Source organism: Erinaceus europaeus, chromosome 3, assembly GCF_950295315.1.
Source record: "Erinaceus europaeus chromosome 3, mEriEur2.1, whole genome shotgun sequence".
Taxonomy (NCBI): Eukaryota; Metazoa; Chordata; class Mammalia; order Eulipotyphla; family Erinaceidae; genus Erinaceus; species Erinaceus europaeus.
The window spans coordinates 27349999-27364339 of record NC_080164.1 but is presented as its reverse complement, the minus strand read 5'-3'; the positions used below and the strand labels follow the sequence as shown (position 1 = coordinate 27364339).

The 14341-nt window shown below is 44.1% G+C and overlaps 1 protein-coding gene across 2 annotated transcripts in view; it reads left to right on the top strand.

Annotated features, from left to right (window-relative positions):
* Window positions 1-14341, top strand: part of DHX57 (DExH-box helicase 57) — a 58753-nt gene that overhangs the window by 6655 nt on the left and 37757 nt on the right. For both annotated transcript variants that reach the window (XM_016187221.2, XM_007520990.3), the window contains exons 3-8: window positions 1251-1471; window positions 2524-2691; window positions 5561-5776; window positions 6066-6901; window positions 11488-11666; window positions 13231-13352. In XM_016187221.2, the coding sequence (XP_016042707.2) occupies window positions 1257-1471; window positions 2524-2691; window positions 5561-5776; window positions 6066-6901; window positions 11488-11666; window positions 13231-13352 (1736 nt within the window). In that variant the 5' untranslated portion in view covers window positions 1251-1256. The remainder of the gene's footprint in view (window positions 1-1250; window positions 1472-2523; window positions 2692-5560; window positions 5777-6065; window positions 6902-11487; window positions 11667-13230; window positions 13353-14341) is intronic.

Below are 14341 nucleotides of genomic sequence, written 5' to 3'. Positions count from 1 at the left end.
AGCCTCGGGCATGCAATCTGTAAGCTATTTAGGCCCTTGTAGTATTCTTGTTTGTTCTGGGGTATCAGGGTCTCGAAACTTTACATCAGGCTCAACCTGACGCTGTTGACTGGCTACGGAAGAAGGGCAAACGCTAGAAGAAGAAGAAGGGTAATGCTGGGTTTATAAAGTAAATTTGAAAGTGTTTGATCTTCTTTTTTTTAAATGAGTTTAAGATTTGGCATTAATTCTGTAAATGTTTGGTTGCTTTCACCAAGAAAAAGAAAGAAAGAAATGTGATCTTGTCCTGGACTTTGCTTTCTTGGGAGAGTGTTGAGTGCTAAATAAATCTCCCTCCTCATTATTAGCCTGTGCACATTTTCTGTTCATGATTAAGTTCCGGTAGGTTGTGGGCAGTGAAATTGTAGATTGCTTTTTTAGTAGAAGGGGCATTTTAATAATGTCTGTTTTTCCAATCCAGAAATAAGGAATGTTCTTCCATTTCTCTGTGTCCTGCTCTATTTCTTCTAACAGTGTCCTATAGTTTTCTTTATAAAGGTCCTTCACCTCCTTTGTGAGATTCACCCCAATGTATTTTATCTTTTTGGGTTCAGTTGTAAATGGAGTTGAGTCTTTTATTTCCTTTTCATCTGATTCCTGATTTGTATACAGAAATGCCACAGATTTATGTGTATTGATTTTGTATTGATCGTGCTACTTTACTGAATTTAATTATTTCCAGTAGTTTTTTGGTGGAATCTTTGGGATTCTCTAGGTATATTATCATGTCATCAGCAAATAGTGATAGTTTGATTTCTTCCTTTTCAGTAGGCATACCTTTGATTCTCTTGTCTGACTGCAGTGGCAAGGACCTTAAGGACCATCCTGAATGATAGTGGAGACAGTGGACATCCTTGTCTGGTTCCTGAGTTTAGGGGGGAAGCTTGCAGTTCTCCCCATTGAGAATGATGTGAGCTGTGGGTTTGTCCAATAAATGGCCTTTATTATATTGAGGAATGGTCCTTCTAGTCCCAGTTTCTGGAGAGTCTTTATCTTAAATGGGTATTGGATCTTGTCAAACACCTATTTTAAGATTTTTATTATTTCCCTTATCCTAGCTTCTTTAGTTTGTTAACTTCTACTAACTGGGCTCTTTTAAAATGTGCATTTCCCTTTATTTGTTTAGTTTTAGCTGTATCTACACCTTTTGACAAAGGACTATTATGCCTACCTGGTTTTATGATGTCTATAATAATTTTTCCCCCTTGCAGGTGAAAATGAGTTCTTCAGGAAGAAGAAAAGGCAAGCCAGGAAAAGGAAGTGGAAAGGGGTCTTCTAGAGGAGGGAAAGGAGGCAGGAGTCACTCTAGCAAATCTCATGGCGGAGGCGGAGGTGGTGGAGGCGGCGGTGGAGGCAACAGAAAGGCCTCGAATAGGATCTGGGATGACGGCGATGACTTCTGTATCTTCAGTGAATCAAAGCACCCTCCCAGGTCATTATCCTTTTACATGTCAGATAGAAAAAAGGCATAATCTCCTCATCTTTGGAACAGCTTAAAGAAAGGCGGTAACATCAGCTTTGAGATTTGAGAGATACTTACCTGTTCCCTTGGATTTGTGAAAATGTGTCATGAAATATATATGTGGCCCAAATTTGAGCCCTGACATGACATGGGATCCAGGGCATCTGGGGGAAGTTCCAGGGGTATAGTATCTCCCTCTATCTCTCAGTCTTTATCTGAAGCAAAAATAGTGAAAAGGAAAAACGTCAGGAGGCCAGGCAGTGACACACCTCGTTAAGCACTCACATTACAGTGTGCAAAGACCTGGGCTCAAGCCCCTGGGCCCTGTCTGCAGGGGGAAAGCGTCACAAATGATGAAGCTGCAGGTGTTTCTCTGTCTCTTTCCCTCCCTATCATCCCTTCCCCTCTCAATTTCTCTGTCTCTATCCAGTAATAAAATAAAAAATTTAAAAAGGGATTAAAAATAATAATAAAATCCCAGCCCAGGAGAGGTGAAAAGAATCTGAGTGGATTGTTTTCCTGAAGTCTAGTAGACAACTCTAGAGAGTGGAGAACCAGGAGCCAGGTGGTGGTGCAGCGGGTTAAGCGCACATGGTGCAAAGTGCAAAGATGGGCATAAGGATCCTGGTTCGAGCCCCCAGCTTCCCACCTGCAGGGGGTTCACTTCACAGGCGGGTGAAGCAGGTCTGCAGGTGTCTACCTTTCTCTCCCCCTCTCTGTCTTCCCCTCCTCTCTTGATTTCTGTCTGTCCTATCCAACAACAATGACAGCAATAACAATAATGACAGTAAACAACAAAGGCAACAAAAGGGGAAAAAATAGCCTCCAAGAAGGTGGATTCGTAGTGTAGGCACCAAGTGATAACCCTGGAGACAAAAACGAGAGTGGAGAACCTTCACAGGCACCACCACTGTTCTCAGGTACTTGACAGCCCAGCTCACACTGTCTGTGCGTGAGGACGCCAAGGAACTGGTGGGGGTTCTGGCTTAGATGAACTCGGGTGTATTCCTCATCCTCTGCAGGCCCAGCAGCAGTAGCAGCAGCAGTGTTAAAAAGGGAGAGGTGCGCCCCCGCTGGAAGTCAGGAGCCAAGGCACCCCTTCAGAAGCTCCACATGACATCCGAGAACCAGGAGAAAGTGAAAGCTCTCCTCCGAGACCTGCAGGAGCAGGACGCCGACGCAGGCTCTGAGTAAGTCCTGCCAGTTAGCTGGTTTGCCCTGTGAAGGCAGACGTGTGCCTTGTGATGCTCTGTCAGTAAGTCTTTAACCAGGTGAGCAGGAACTAGCTCACCCAGTAGGCACACATACTTTACCATGCACAAAGACCTGGGTTCAAGCCCCCAGCCACCACGGGGAGGCACTGTGTAAAGTAGAAGCTTCATGAGAGGTAGAACAGTGCTGTAGTGTTTCTCCCCTCTCTATCTCTCACTCTCTATCTGGAAAAGTAAGTAAAAGAGTTCACCAGAAGCATTGAGATTATACAGGTACAAAGCCCTAGCAGCAAATAATTCAAAAGAAAGTGAGCCAAGAAAAATAAAAGCACAATTTTTGAACAGTGGTTTTAGTGTGAGTTTGTTTCACAGTCTGTGTGAGCAAGATCTGGATTGCCTTTCTTTTTTTTTTCCAGGATGGTGTTGATATGGATTATAATTGCTTTATTGATAAGCTGCCAAATAAAAACTTTGTAGTGAACACATATTGATAATATTCTAGGAACAGATAATGAGTTGATGAGGATTTTTTTTATTTCTTTATTGGGGAATTAATGTTTTACATTTGACAGTAAATACAATAGTTTGTACATGCATAACATTTCCCAGTTTTCCATATAACACTACAACCTCCACTAGGTCCTCTGTCATCCTTTTTGGACCTGTATTCTCCCCAGATGAGGGTGTTTTTTTTTTTAATTTATTTATTTATAAAATGAAAACATTGACAAAACTATAGGTAAGAGGGGTACAGTTTCCACCACCAGAGCTCCATATCTCATCCCTTCCCTTGAATAGCTTTCCTATTCTTTAACCCTGTGGGAGTATGGACCCAGGATCATTATGGGGTGCAGAAGGTGGAAGGTCTGGCTTCTGTAATTGCTTCCCCGATGAACATGGGCATTGGCAGGTCAATCCATACTCCCAGCCTGTCTCTCTCTTTCCCTAGTGGGGCAGGAATCTGAGGAAGCAGAGCTCCAGGACACATTGGTGGGGTTGTCTGTCCAGGGAAGAACGGTTGGCATCATGGTAGCATCTGGAACCTGGTGGCTGAAAAAGAGTTAACATATAAAGCCAAACAAATTGTTGACCCATCATGAACCTAGAATATTGCAGGTGAAGATTTGGGGTCTCCATTTTCGAAAAAGCTAGAAGATCTATTTTAGGTATATTCCAAAGGGCCCTTGACTTTATTAGTTTTTGCCTGAGCCTGACATCTGATATGCAGGTGGACCCAAGTTATTGTCTGGGGAGATGATATCATGGCTGGAAAAAAGGCTAGAAAGCCGGATCAGGGAAAAGATAGCTCCCAAATATGGGAAAAGTGTATAAATATTGTTGACTGTAAACCCCATCGGCTTGATCTGGGGCCCATATTCAGCACAGGAGCCTATGTAACCTCTGCATCCCTGTAGGTCCAAACTTGCATTCTGTGGTCACAAGTAGGAACATTCCAGGTTGCACCAATTTCAGGACCCATTTTCCTCAGGTGGTAGATAGAGTATATTATTCAACCTCCCTTCAGAGGATGGAACATTCTCTACCATTGTTGATCCATGTTGAGGACAAAGTCCTGTGGGAGCCCACCAAGGGGTCCATTATGTTGTTGAGTTAACGAAGTTTGAGAGTTACACTTCTTTTTTAAGTGTTTTATTTATTTATTGGATAAAAACAAGAGAAATTGAGAGAGAAAGGGAACACAGAGAAAAAGAGAGACACCTTCAGCACTGCTTTACCACTTATGAAGTCCTCCTCCCCACCCCCTGCAGGTAGACTGGGAACTTGAAGCCTGCTTCTTGAGCATTGTAACATAAAAGCTTTACCAGGTGCGCCACCACCCAGCTCCTTGGATCACACTTCCCATGCCCATCTGCCTTAGACACAATACTTTTCCTCTTTTGATTGTTTTGCTTTGATTTCAATCAAAGAATTTGAATCTTTCTTTCCGTTGACCAGAAATAATAAGTAGTCAGTCATGAAAGCCCAGTGTCTTGCCTGTCTCTTATCTGCCTCGGATTGAAGAAAGCAAAGAGTTAGGAATTGTTTTTAAAGATATACTTAATATTGTTTAACAAGAGAGAATCAGAGGGGCAGTGAAATAGTTCACTTGGATAGTACGCTGCTTTGCCATGTGTGCAACCCAAGTTTGTCTCTGTCTAAGAGAATACACACACCAGACCATCATTCTGGCACATGCATTGCTGGGAATTGAATTCAGGACACCATGTTCCCAAGTCTAGCGCTCAAGCCACTACTCTACCTCCTACACTTTGGTTTAGGGGTGGTTTATATGAGTGAAAAGAAAGATTACCCATATGTGACAGAAGATAGGGCCTTTGAACCAAACCTCTAGCTCCACATTGTTCCGTGACCTTTGTCAATTCCTAATCCTCTCTAGATTTCAATTGATCTGAAAAACAAAAATTCCCTTGGTTCCCGGTGAGGTTATTGACAAGGTTTTAAAAGAGACGGTATATGTGAAACACTTCACACAGTGTTTAAATACCTGCTAAATGCCAGCTCCCAAAATATAATGAGCAGGTGTGTAGAAGATTTAATCATCCCAAAATGACCTTGGGTCCATACTCCCAGAGGGTTAAAGAATAGGAAAGCTATGAAGGGAGGGAATGGGATACGGAGTTCTGGTGGTGGGAACTGTATGGAGTTGTACCCCTCTTATCTAATGGTTTTATCAGTGTTTCCTTTTTGTAAATAAAATAAAAAGATTTAATCAGTTACTGAAGAACGGTCAGATTCCTTTGGTTGTTGAATTAGATTCAGGCTAAATGTTTCTTCCTAATAACAAGTGGAAGTTAATAGCTAACATATCAGAGTGTTACCTTTGCAGAAAAGGCGTTTCTGGGGAGGAGGAGGAGCAAGAGGAACAGGAGGAGGAAGAGGAAGACGATGAACCTGAGTGTGATGAGGAACAGTGCTGGGCGGCGGGGCGAGAAGCTTCCCTCGTTCCCGACTGTGACCCCCTGGAATACTTCGGCTCTGGACCAGCAGAGCCCTACTGTCCAGAGCTGCCAGTGTCTCCAATTGCTGTGCAGAAGCTTTCCAGGTGCTTGCACTCTGTCCCCTTGAGAGTGTACCTGAGTTCACCCTGTGCTCCCAGTGCCCCTCTCGGAACCTTTTCCTGATTGAGGGGATGAGGGGGTGGTGTCCCTGCAGTGCCCAACACCCCTGCCTTTCTCTTGGTCAGGGTCAGGGAACCAGAGAGGAGTCTGTATCTTCAGAGCTGATTTTTCCAAATGTAAACCCCACCTCTGTTCAGTCGAAACTGCACACTTATTTACTCACTTAGGTAGGTGTGTCACCAAGTCTTCTTTGTCACATTTTGCACTGGGCAGGTATGGCTTCCACCCTGAGCGTTGCCAGGTAGCCCTGAGGATCTGCGACGGGGATGTGGGAGCCTCACTCGAACACCTGCTTACCCAGTGCTTCTCTGAGGCCTTCAAAGAGAGGCTAAGGCCCTCGCAGGCCAGGGCACAGATCAGCCTGGAAGAGTGTGTGGAGCAGCGTCAGGAAGAGGCATTGGCTCTCAGATCCATCTGTGGGGAGAAATTCATTGAAAGAATCCAGAACAGGGTCTGGACCATTGGCTTAGAACTAGAGTACTTGACAAGTAAATTCTGCAAATCCAAGCAAAAGGAAAGTGCCAGAAACATGCAGGAGAATGTGCCTGAAGTCTGTAAGTTTTACCTCAAAGGAAGTTGTAAATTTGGGTCAAAATGCAAATTCAAACACGAAGTGCCCCCAAATCAAATTATCGGAAGAATAGAAAAAAGTATTGATGATTCTCATCTTAATGCCAGCGAAGACGCACCCTTTTTATACGAACTTGAAATCAGATTTTCTAAAGACCACAAATACCCCTACCAAGCGCCCCTTGTGGCATTTTATTCCACTAATGAGAACCTACCTCTGGCTTGTCGTTTACACATTTCCGAGTTTCTTTTTGGCAAAGCCTTGACATTTGCAGAAAGTGCAGAACCCGTCGTATATTCTTTGATAACTCTCTTAGAGGAAGAATCAGAAATAGACAAGTTACTGGCAAATACCAACCACAAGTACAGTGTCCCTCCCTTGAACTTGCCGCCCGACGCTTCTGGGACCAGAATGCATCAGCCTGCCTGGCGTAAACCAGCGTCCGCAAGTCCTCTTACTTCAAATCACACTCCAGAAGGTATGTGGGAGGATGCCCTTCAGAAGGATGGGGCAGAGACGGGAGAGCTCAGGGCTAGTCCCGGGTCTCCCCTGACCTCAGCCAGGCATCTCGGGATTCCTACACATGTGCTTGTGTGTCAGCAGCAGAGAATTTGAGGCTTCTAAGAATCCCACAGCATTTCCATAGGAGATCTGCTCCACTTAACCCATTTGTGTTTTTGTTGTGGTTTTTGTTGTTGCTGCTGCTGATTTTTTTATTTGGTACCAGCAGGGAACCCAGAGCCTCATATTAACAAGTCATGTGCAGTACCACTGTGCCACCTCTCTGGCCTCTGCTTTCATTTGACTTCAGTTTACATCTAGTACTCTGTGGGATTCCTTCAAAGGACTTTTTGGAGAGAATTTTGGTACCATTCCCCAAATGCTTCAGCTCTTGACATACCAGATCCCCAAAAGTTATTAGATGAGTATGAAATTATACCCCTGGGCGGGTTTGGACAGGAATCCTGAGGGTCTTTGGGCCCAGAGACCCAGACTGAACCCAAGGTCATTTACTAGGGCCAAACACCCCTCTTTGTTCAAAATCTGCTGTTACAGCCCTGCTTACATCACATCGGAGCTCACTTTTCATTGGCCCAATGGAGTAGACTCCTCCCCCTTCAAGTAGTACAAAAGGAAAAAGGGGAACCCTTCACCAATTAAAACTCCGCTTTACATGTGCAAATTCAATGAGAATGTCTCTATGCTAGAAGCGTGTGGCATGAATCCTAGCTCCATGTGTGCAAACTTAGAAAAATAGTCCCCAGGAACCTCATTTATTTATTTATTTATTTATTTATTTATTATTTTCCCTTTTGATGCCTTTGTTGTCTTTTTATTGTTGTTGTAGTTATTATTGTTGTTGCTATTGATGTCATCGTTGTTGGATAGGACAGAGAGAAATGGAGAGAGAAAGATAGACACCTGCAGACCTGCTTCACCGCCTCTGAAGCGACTCCCCTACAGGTGGGGAGCCAGGGGCTCGAACCGGGATCCTTAGGCCAGTCCTTGTGCTTCGTGTCACATGCACTTAACCTACTGCGCTACCACCCGACTCCCCCCAGGAACCTCTTACCCTGAATGTTCCCTCAACAGTACTGTTTCACCACTTGTGAAGCTTCTCCCTGTAGGTGGGGAACAGGGGACTTGAACCCGGGTCCTTGCACTTAGGCCTATGCGCACTGTACCCTGAACAACCTCCTAGCCCCCTCTTCTTCTTAATCTCCTCATAATGCCTCTCTGTCCTATCAGATACATAAATAATAAACAATTTTAAGTTAAAAAAAAAGAAATTATACCCCTGAAATCTTGTAATTTGTAGAACTCAGTTAAGTCACTGATAAAAAAGGAAGAAAAAAAACAAATAGAAAAGTAGATTAGACATGAGTTTGTATTAGTAATAAAAAGAAGTCACTCAGGGAGAGCTGACTACAGATCTGTAAAATTTCAAGAAAGAAGCATTGGTTTAAAAAAAAAAGAAGAAGCATTGGTACAGGCATCCGCTTTTCTCTTTTATTTTTCTTCCCCTTTTTTATTATTTATTTATTTATTTATTTATTTATTTTTGCCTCCAGGCTTATCCCTGGGACTTGATGCCTGCACTACAAATCCACTGCCCTTGGGGCCATCTTTTTTTCCATTGTTGTTGCTACTGGATAGGATAGAGAAAAATTGAGAGAGGAGAGAAAGACAGACATCTGCAGACCTGCTTCACTGCATGTAAAGTGACCCCCCCACCCACAAGTGGGGAGCCAAGGGCTGGAACCAAGATTCTTGCGCAGGTCCTTGAGCTTCGCGCCATGTGCGTTTAACCCACTGCACTACTGCCCTGCCCCCTCTGCTTTTCTCTTGGTCCGGGTTTGCTATACGCATTCTTATCCCCAAGGAAACCTCTTCAGAGTTCACTGGAGGATCTTCTTACTCGTTCCATCCTTTGTTCACAGAAATGAGTTTTTATTGCTTCACAAGAAGGTGTCGGTATCCAGCATGGCAGTAGTGCACAGGACTTGCATGTGTGGGGTCCCAGGTTCTATCTGCACTGCCACCGATAACCAGAGCTGCTCAGCACTCTGGTCAGCAACCAAAACTCAGGAGTTGCAGAGTGAGTGAGTCCTGCCAGCAGAGAACCAGGAGATCACTCCAGGGGCTGCTGTTGGCAGGCTGGCTCAGCTTACCAGACCACTCCACTTTCTCCCATGTGCCAGTGTCAGATGACAAAATGCATCAGAGACTTTTTTTCCTCTATTTTAATTAAACAATTTATAGGCCATAAAAAAAATCGGGAGTCGAGCAATAGCGCAGCGGGTTAAGCACACGTGGCGCAAAGTGCAAGGACCAGCATAAGGATCCCGGTTCAAGCCCCTGGCTCCCCACCTGCAGAGGTGTTGCTTCACAAGTGATAAAGTGGGTCTGCAGGTGTCTATCTTTCCCTCCCCCTCTCTGTCTTCCCCTCTTCTCTCCATTTCTTTCTGTCCTATCCTACAACAACGACATCAGTAACAATAATAACTACAATAATAAAACAAGGGCAACAAAAGGGAATAGATAAATATTTTTAAAAATTCACTCTTCTAAAAAGTACAATGGTTCTTTAAAAAAAAAAAAAGGGGTCTGGGCAGTGGTACACCTAGTTAGGCACACACATTACTATGCTTGGGGACTCGGGTTCAAGCCCCCACTCCCCACCTGCAGGGAAGTTGCTTCAGAACAGTGAAGCAGGTATCTCTGTCTCTCTGTCTCTCCCTGCCCTCTTAACTTGTCTCTGACCTATCAAATAAAATAGCAAGAGAAGGGGGAAAAAAGAAAAGGGGAAAAATGGCCGCCAGAAGCAGTAGATCATATGCTGACACCAAATTCCAGCCATAACCCTGGTGGGGAAGAAAGGGGGGGTCTGGCATAATAGCTCACTCAGGTTCAAGCCTGGCCCCCGCCACACTGAAGAAAGCTTCAGTGCTATGGTCTATTTCCCTCTACCTTCGTCTTTCTGTCTCAAAGGGAAAAAATTTTTTTTTTTTTTTTTTTACTTAAGAGAAAGAATAGGATGGGAGGGGGAAGCAATTACAGAAGCCAGACCTTCCACCTTCTGGATCCCACAAAGACTTTGGGTCCATACTCACAGAAGGTTGAAGAATAGGAAAGCTGTCAAGGGAGGAGATGGGATATGGAGTTCTGGTGGTGGGAATTGTGTGGAGTTGTACCCCTCTTATCCTATGATTTTGTCAGTGTTTCCTTTTTATAAATAAAATTAAATTAAAAAATTAATTTTTTAAGAAAAAAAAAAGAATAGGGTGGGAGGAAGTAAGCCAGAGCATGACTGTGAGGTATGTGGTGTCGGGCAGGGACAGAGCTCAGGACACCCTGCCTGCAAGTCCAGCACACCAGTCACTGCACCTCCTGGGCCGCCAATTCCATGGTTCATAGCAAATACATATGCAACCTGACCGGGTTGTAGTCCCCTAATATTTTCACCACCCCCACAGTCACCCCAAAATCGGAAGCCTAGCCCATACCTGTTTGCAGTCAGTTTCTTTTTTCCTGCCCCCAAACCCTCACAACTGCAAATCTTGATTCTACCTGTAGATTTGCCTGTTCTGGACAGTTGAGAGAGGGCAGCACACCATATGTGGCCTTTTGGAACTGGCTTTTGTCACTTGACAAAGTTTTCAAGGTTCACCCATGTGGTAGCAGCTATCAGTACTTCATTTCTTTCTTTCTTTTTTTTTTTTTATCTTTACTGAGCTTTTATTACATTTTTTTAAATTTCTTTATTGGGGAATTAATGTTTTACATTCAACAGTAAATACAATAGTTTGTACATGCGTAACATTCCCCAGTTTCCCATATAACAATACAACCCCCACTAGGTCCTCTGTCATCCTTCTTGGACCTGTATTCTCTCCACCCACCCACCCCAGAGTCTTACTTTGGTGCAATAACTTCATTTCTTTCTAATGATCGATCAGTAAGATTCCCTATGGACATAGCACATTCTGTTCTGTCATCTGACTAGTTTTGTGTTGTGGAATTTAGGAACTTTTAATTGGTTGAAATCTCTGTTAATTCCTTGCCTACAAGGATTTGGCTAGGTTAAAAAAGCATACCATGATTTTTTATTTTTTTTCTTTTTTTTTTTGGCTTAACAAAGCCACTGATACCTGATCCAGATTTATTTGAGGATGCATCTGGGGCCAGGTGGTGGCACATTCAGTTGAGTGCACATGTTACCATGTGCAAGGACCTGGGTTCAAGCCCCCCGTTCCCCACTTGTAGGGTGGGTGCTTCACGCATGAGTGCTCAGAAGTCCTACAAGTATCTCTCTCGCCCCTGACCCTCTCAGTTTCTCTCCCCTATTCACTAAAATAGAAAAAGGGTGGGAACAGGGAAGATACACTGGATACATTGAAGTTCATGAGCATTGAAGTTGGTGAATGTACCTGTTTTATTCAGGCTTGAACTTTACTCCTTTTCGTGATTTACTGATGTTACCTTATTATATAGTGATTTTCCCCCCGTTGGCTAAAGAAAGGGCTCCATGCCAAAAAATGTTTGCTTTTATTCTCCTTCAAGTTGAAAAAGACTCAGAGCTCGAGGAGGAGTCAGATGAGGATGAAGGTCCTGCATCCATTATAGTGGAGAACGAAAGCTATGTGAATCTTAAGAAAAAGATTTCCAAACAATATGACTGGCAGGCCAAGTCCGTACACGCTGAGAATGCTAAAATCTGCAAGCAGTTCCGAATGAAGCAGGTAGGGTGCTCCCAGAACTGGCAGCACTGCCTCCTACAGGGTGCGGGAAGGAGTCCAGAGAGAGGCTGCAGCAGTCCGTCCCCCCCCCCCCCCCCCGGCTGCTCTGGTCAGTTTCTGCTTACCATAGCAGACTTGGGTGCACGTTCTGGATCGCTTTGGAAAGGCCAGTGACTGGAGAATATCAAGCACACAGGATATGCCAGAGTCACGTGACTTTGGTTACTATGATAGTCTGTAGAGTGAAAGGATAAATAGCGTGGTTTGCAGCAGAGGAATCAGAGTAGAAAGGGAGGCGGTGAGGCACTCTTGGGCCACTTCAGGGACTCCAGGCTGAGTACCTGCCCACCACCACATATCTCAGAGGCAGCAGGGCTGTAAACTGATTTTCCACATCTAAAGTCTGTTATTTTGCCCCGTTCACATAAAGATCGTGTTAGAAAAACCAACAGGGTACTGAGAGCAAGGCTACACTAAGGGGATTGGCATAGAGATTGCTGGGGGCCCTTCCAACTAGCTTGACAAAGGACAGCACTGTGACATGCGTGGTGCCAACACAGGACGTCAAGGTCTAGGGTCACCCCATACGTAATAAGATGGTAGGAACAGAAAGATCACATGCGAGCAGTGCATTCAGAGGTGGCAAATTTATACGATGAAATTATGTGCTGAGTATGGTGTGTTCTCTTGATTTCTTACACTGTTAAAATACGCATCTGCAGTTTTAAGGCAGAGTACAACATTCATAATATTGATCATTGGATATCAGACTGAGTTACATAGATGTGACTGGCCAGAAAACTCTGTGTGAGTGCTTTGCCATTATTGCTAAAAACCTGATACTGTCCAGTATGTTAACGGGCATATTGGTGGTGTCATCCATATCAGATATGCTGCCCATCGTGCTAGTTCCTTACCATCCATGTTTGGTGAGTTCAATTTAAATTGGTGCGAATTTTATTTTACCTTTAATTTTATTAGTGACTTAATCTTGTTGATGGGAAATTTAAATCCAGTTTCTCAGTAGCCCTGGCCACCATGCAGGTGCTCACTTGTGGCCAGAGGCTGCTGTATTGAGTAACACAGATGTGGCATGTCTCCACTCACACAGAGCGTTCTCTTGTTGGGCACCCATGTAGACTCTTGCTAGGAAATGCTGGATTAAAAGACAAGGTTTACTTTTTTTTTTTTTTTTTTAACCAGGGCACTGCTCAGCTCTTGTTTATGGTGGTGCAGGGGATTAAACCTGGGTATTTGGAGCCTCAGGCACAAGCATGATTTTGCATAACCATTATGTTGTCTACCTGTCCCCCCCACCCCCAGAAGGTTTACCAAATAAGATACTTAGTTTCTTCAGATGCAGAAGACCTGCGGATTCCATAGTTGATCCTGGCTGATTCTTGAGCACAGTCACTGTCAGGAATTGTCATCCAACACCAACAGACAGTTTGTGTCCCTGAATCAATAGGGAGCCAGAAGAATGAGGCTGGCTGGGACTCTGGATTCAGAGACTGGGGAAAAGGGATTCACAAAGACATAGCTAATGCCTTGTCTCTTATTTTATTAGGCTTCCAGACAATTCCAGTCAATTCTGCAAGAAAGACAATCACTCCCTGCCTGGGAAGAAAGAGAAACCATCCTTAAATTGTTGAGCAAGCACCAAGTGCTCGTTATCAGTGGTATGACTGGGTAAGACAGCTGCTTCATGCTGTAGCTCTTCTCTGTAATGCAGTTACGCTTGGACTGCCAGAACCAATTCTACCAAAAAAAAAAAAAAAAAAAAAACACCTTATTTCTTTCACAAGACAGAACAGAGTACTGCTGAGTTTTAGCAGATCATAGTGCTAAGTTTTGAACCTAGGGTTTCTGGGGGTTCAGATATGCTGGTCACTGATGTGCTACCAATGGCTTTCTCCCCAGCCCTGGTTCTACTTTAAAAAAAAAAGCTTCTGGGGGAGTCGGGCGGTAGTGCAGTGGGTTAAGCACACGTGGTGCAAAGCAAGAACCGGCATAAGGGTCCTGGTTCAAGTCCCCGGCTCCCCAACAGCAGGGGAGCCGCTTCGCAAGCGGTGAAGCAGGTCTGCAGGTGTCTATCTTTTCTTCCCTTCTCTGTCTTCCCTTCCTGTCTCCATTTCTCTCTGTCCTGTCCAACAACAATGACATCAATAATAACTACAACAATAAAACAAGGGCAACAAAAGGGAATATATAAGTAAATAAATATTTTTAAAAATCTTTTTAAAAAAGCTTCTGTTACTTACACTTTTTCCTGTCAAATCCTAGATAATATTCCACAGAAGCCAAATTTGCAATTTCTGTAGCCACTAAAACCACACTGGAAAAAAAAAAAAAAGAAACAGGAGAGGGTAAATGGTAGCAGGGTTAAGTACACATGGCACAAAGTGCAAGGACCGGTGTAAGGATTATGGTTCAAGCCCATGGCTCCCCACCTGCAGGGAAGTCGGTTCACAAGCAGTGAAGCAGGTCTGCAGGTGTCTATCTTTCTCTCCCTTTTCAGCCTTCCCCACCTCTCTCGATTTCTCTCTGTCCTATCCAGCAACAGTGGCAGCAGTGGCAACAACAATAATAACAGCAACGATAAACAACAACAAGGGCAACAAAATGGGAAAAAAGGCCTCTAGGAGCAGTAGACTCGTAGTGCAGGCACCAAGCCCCAG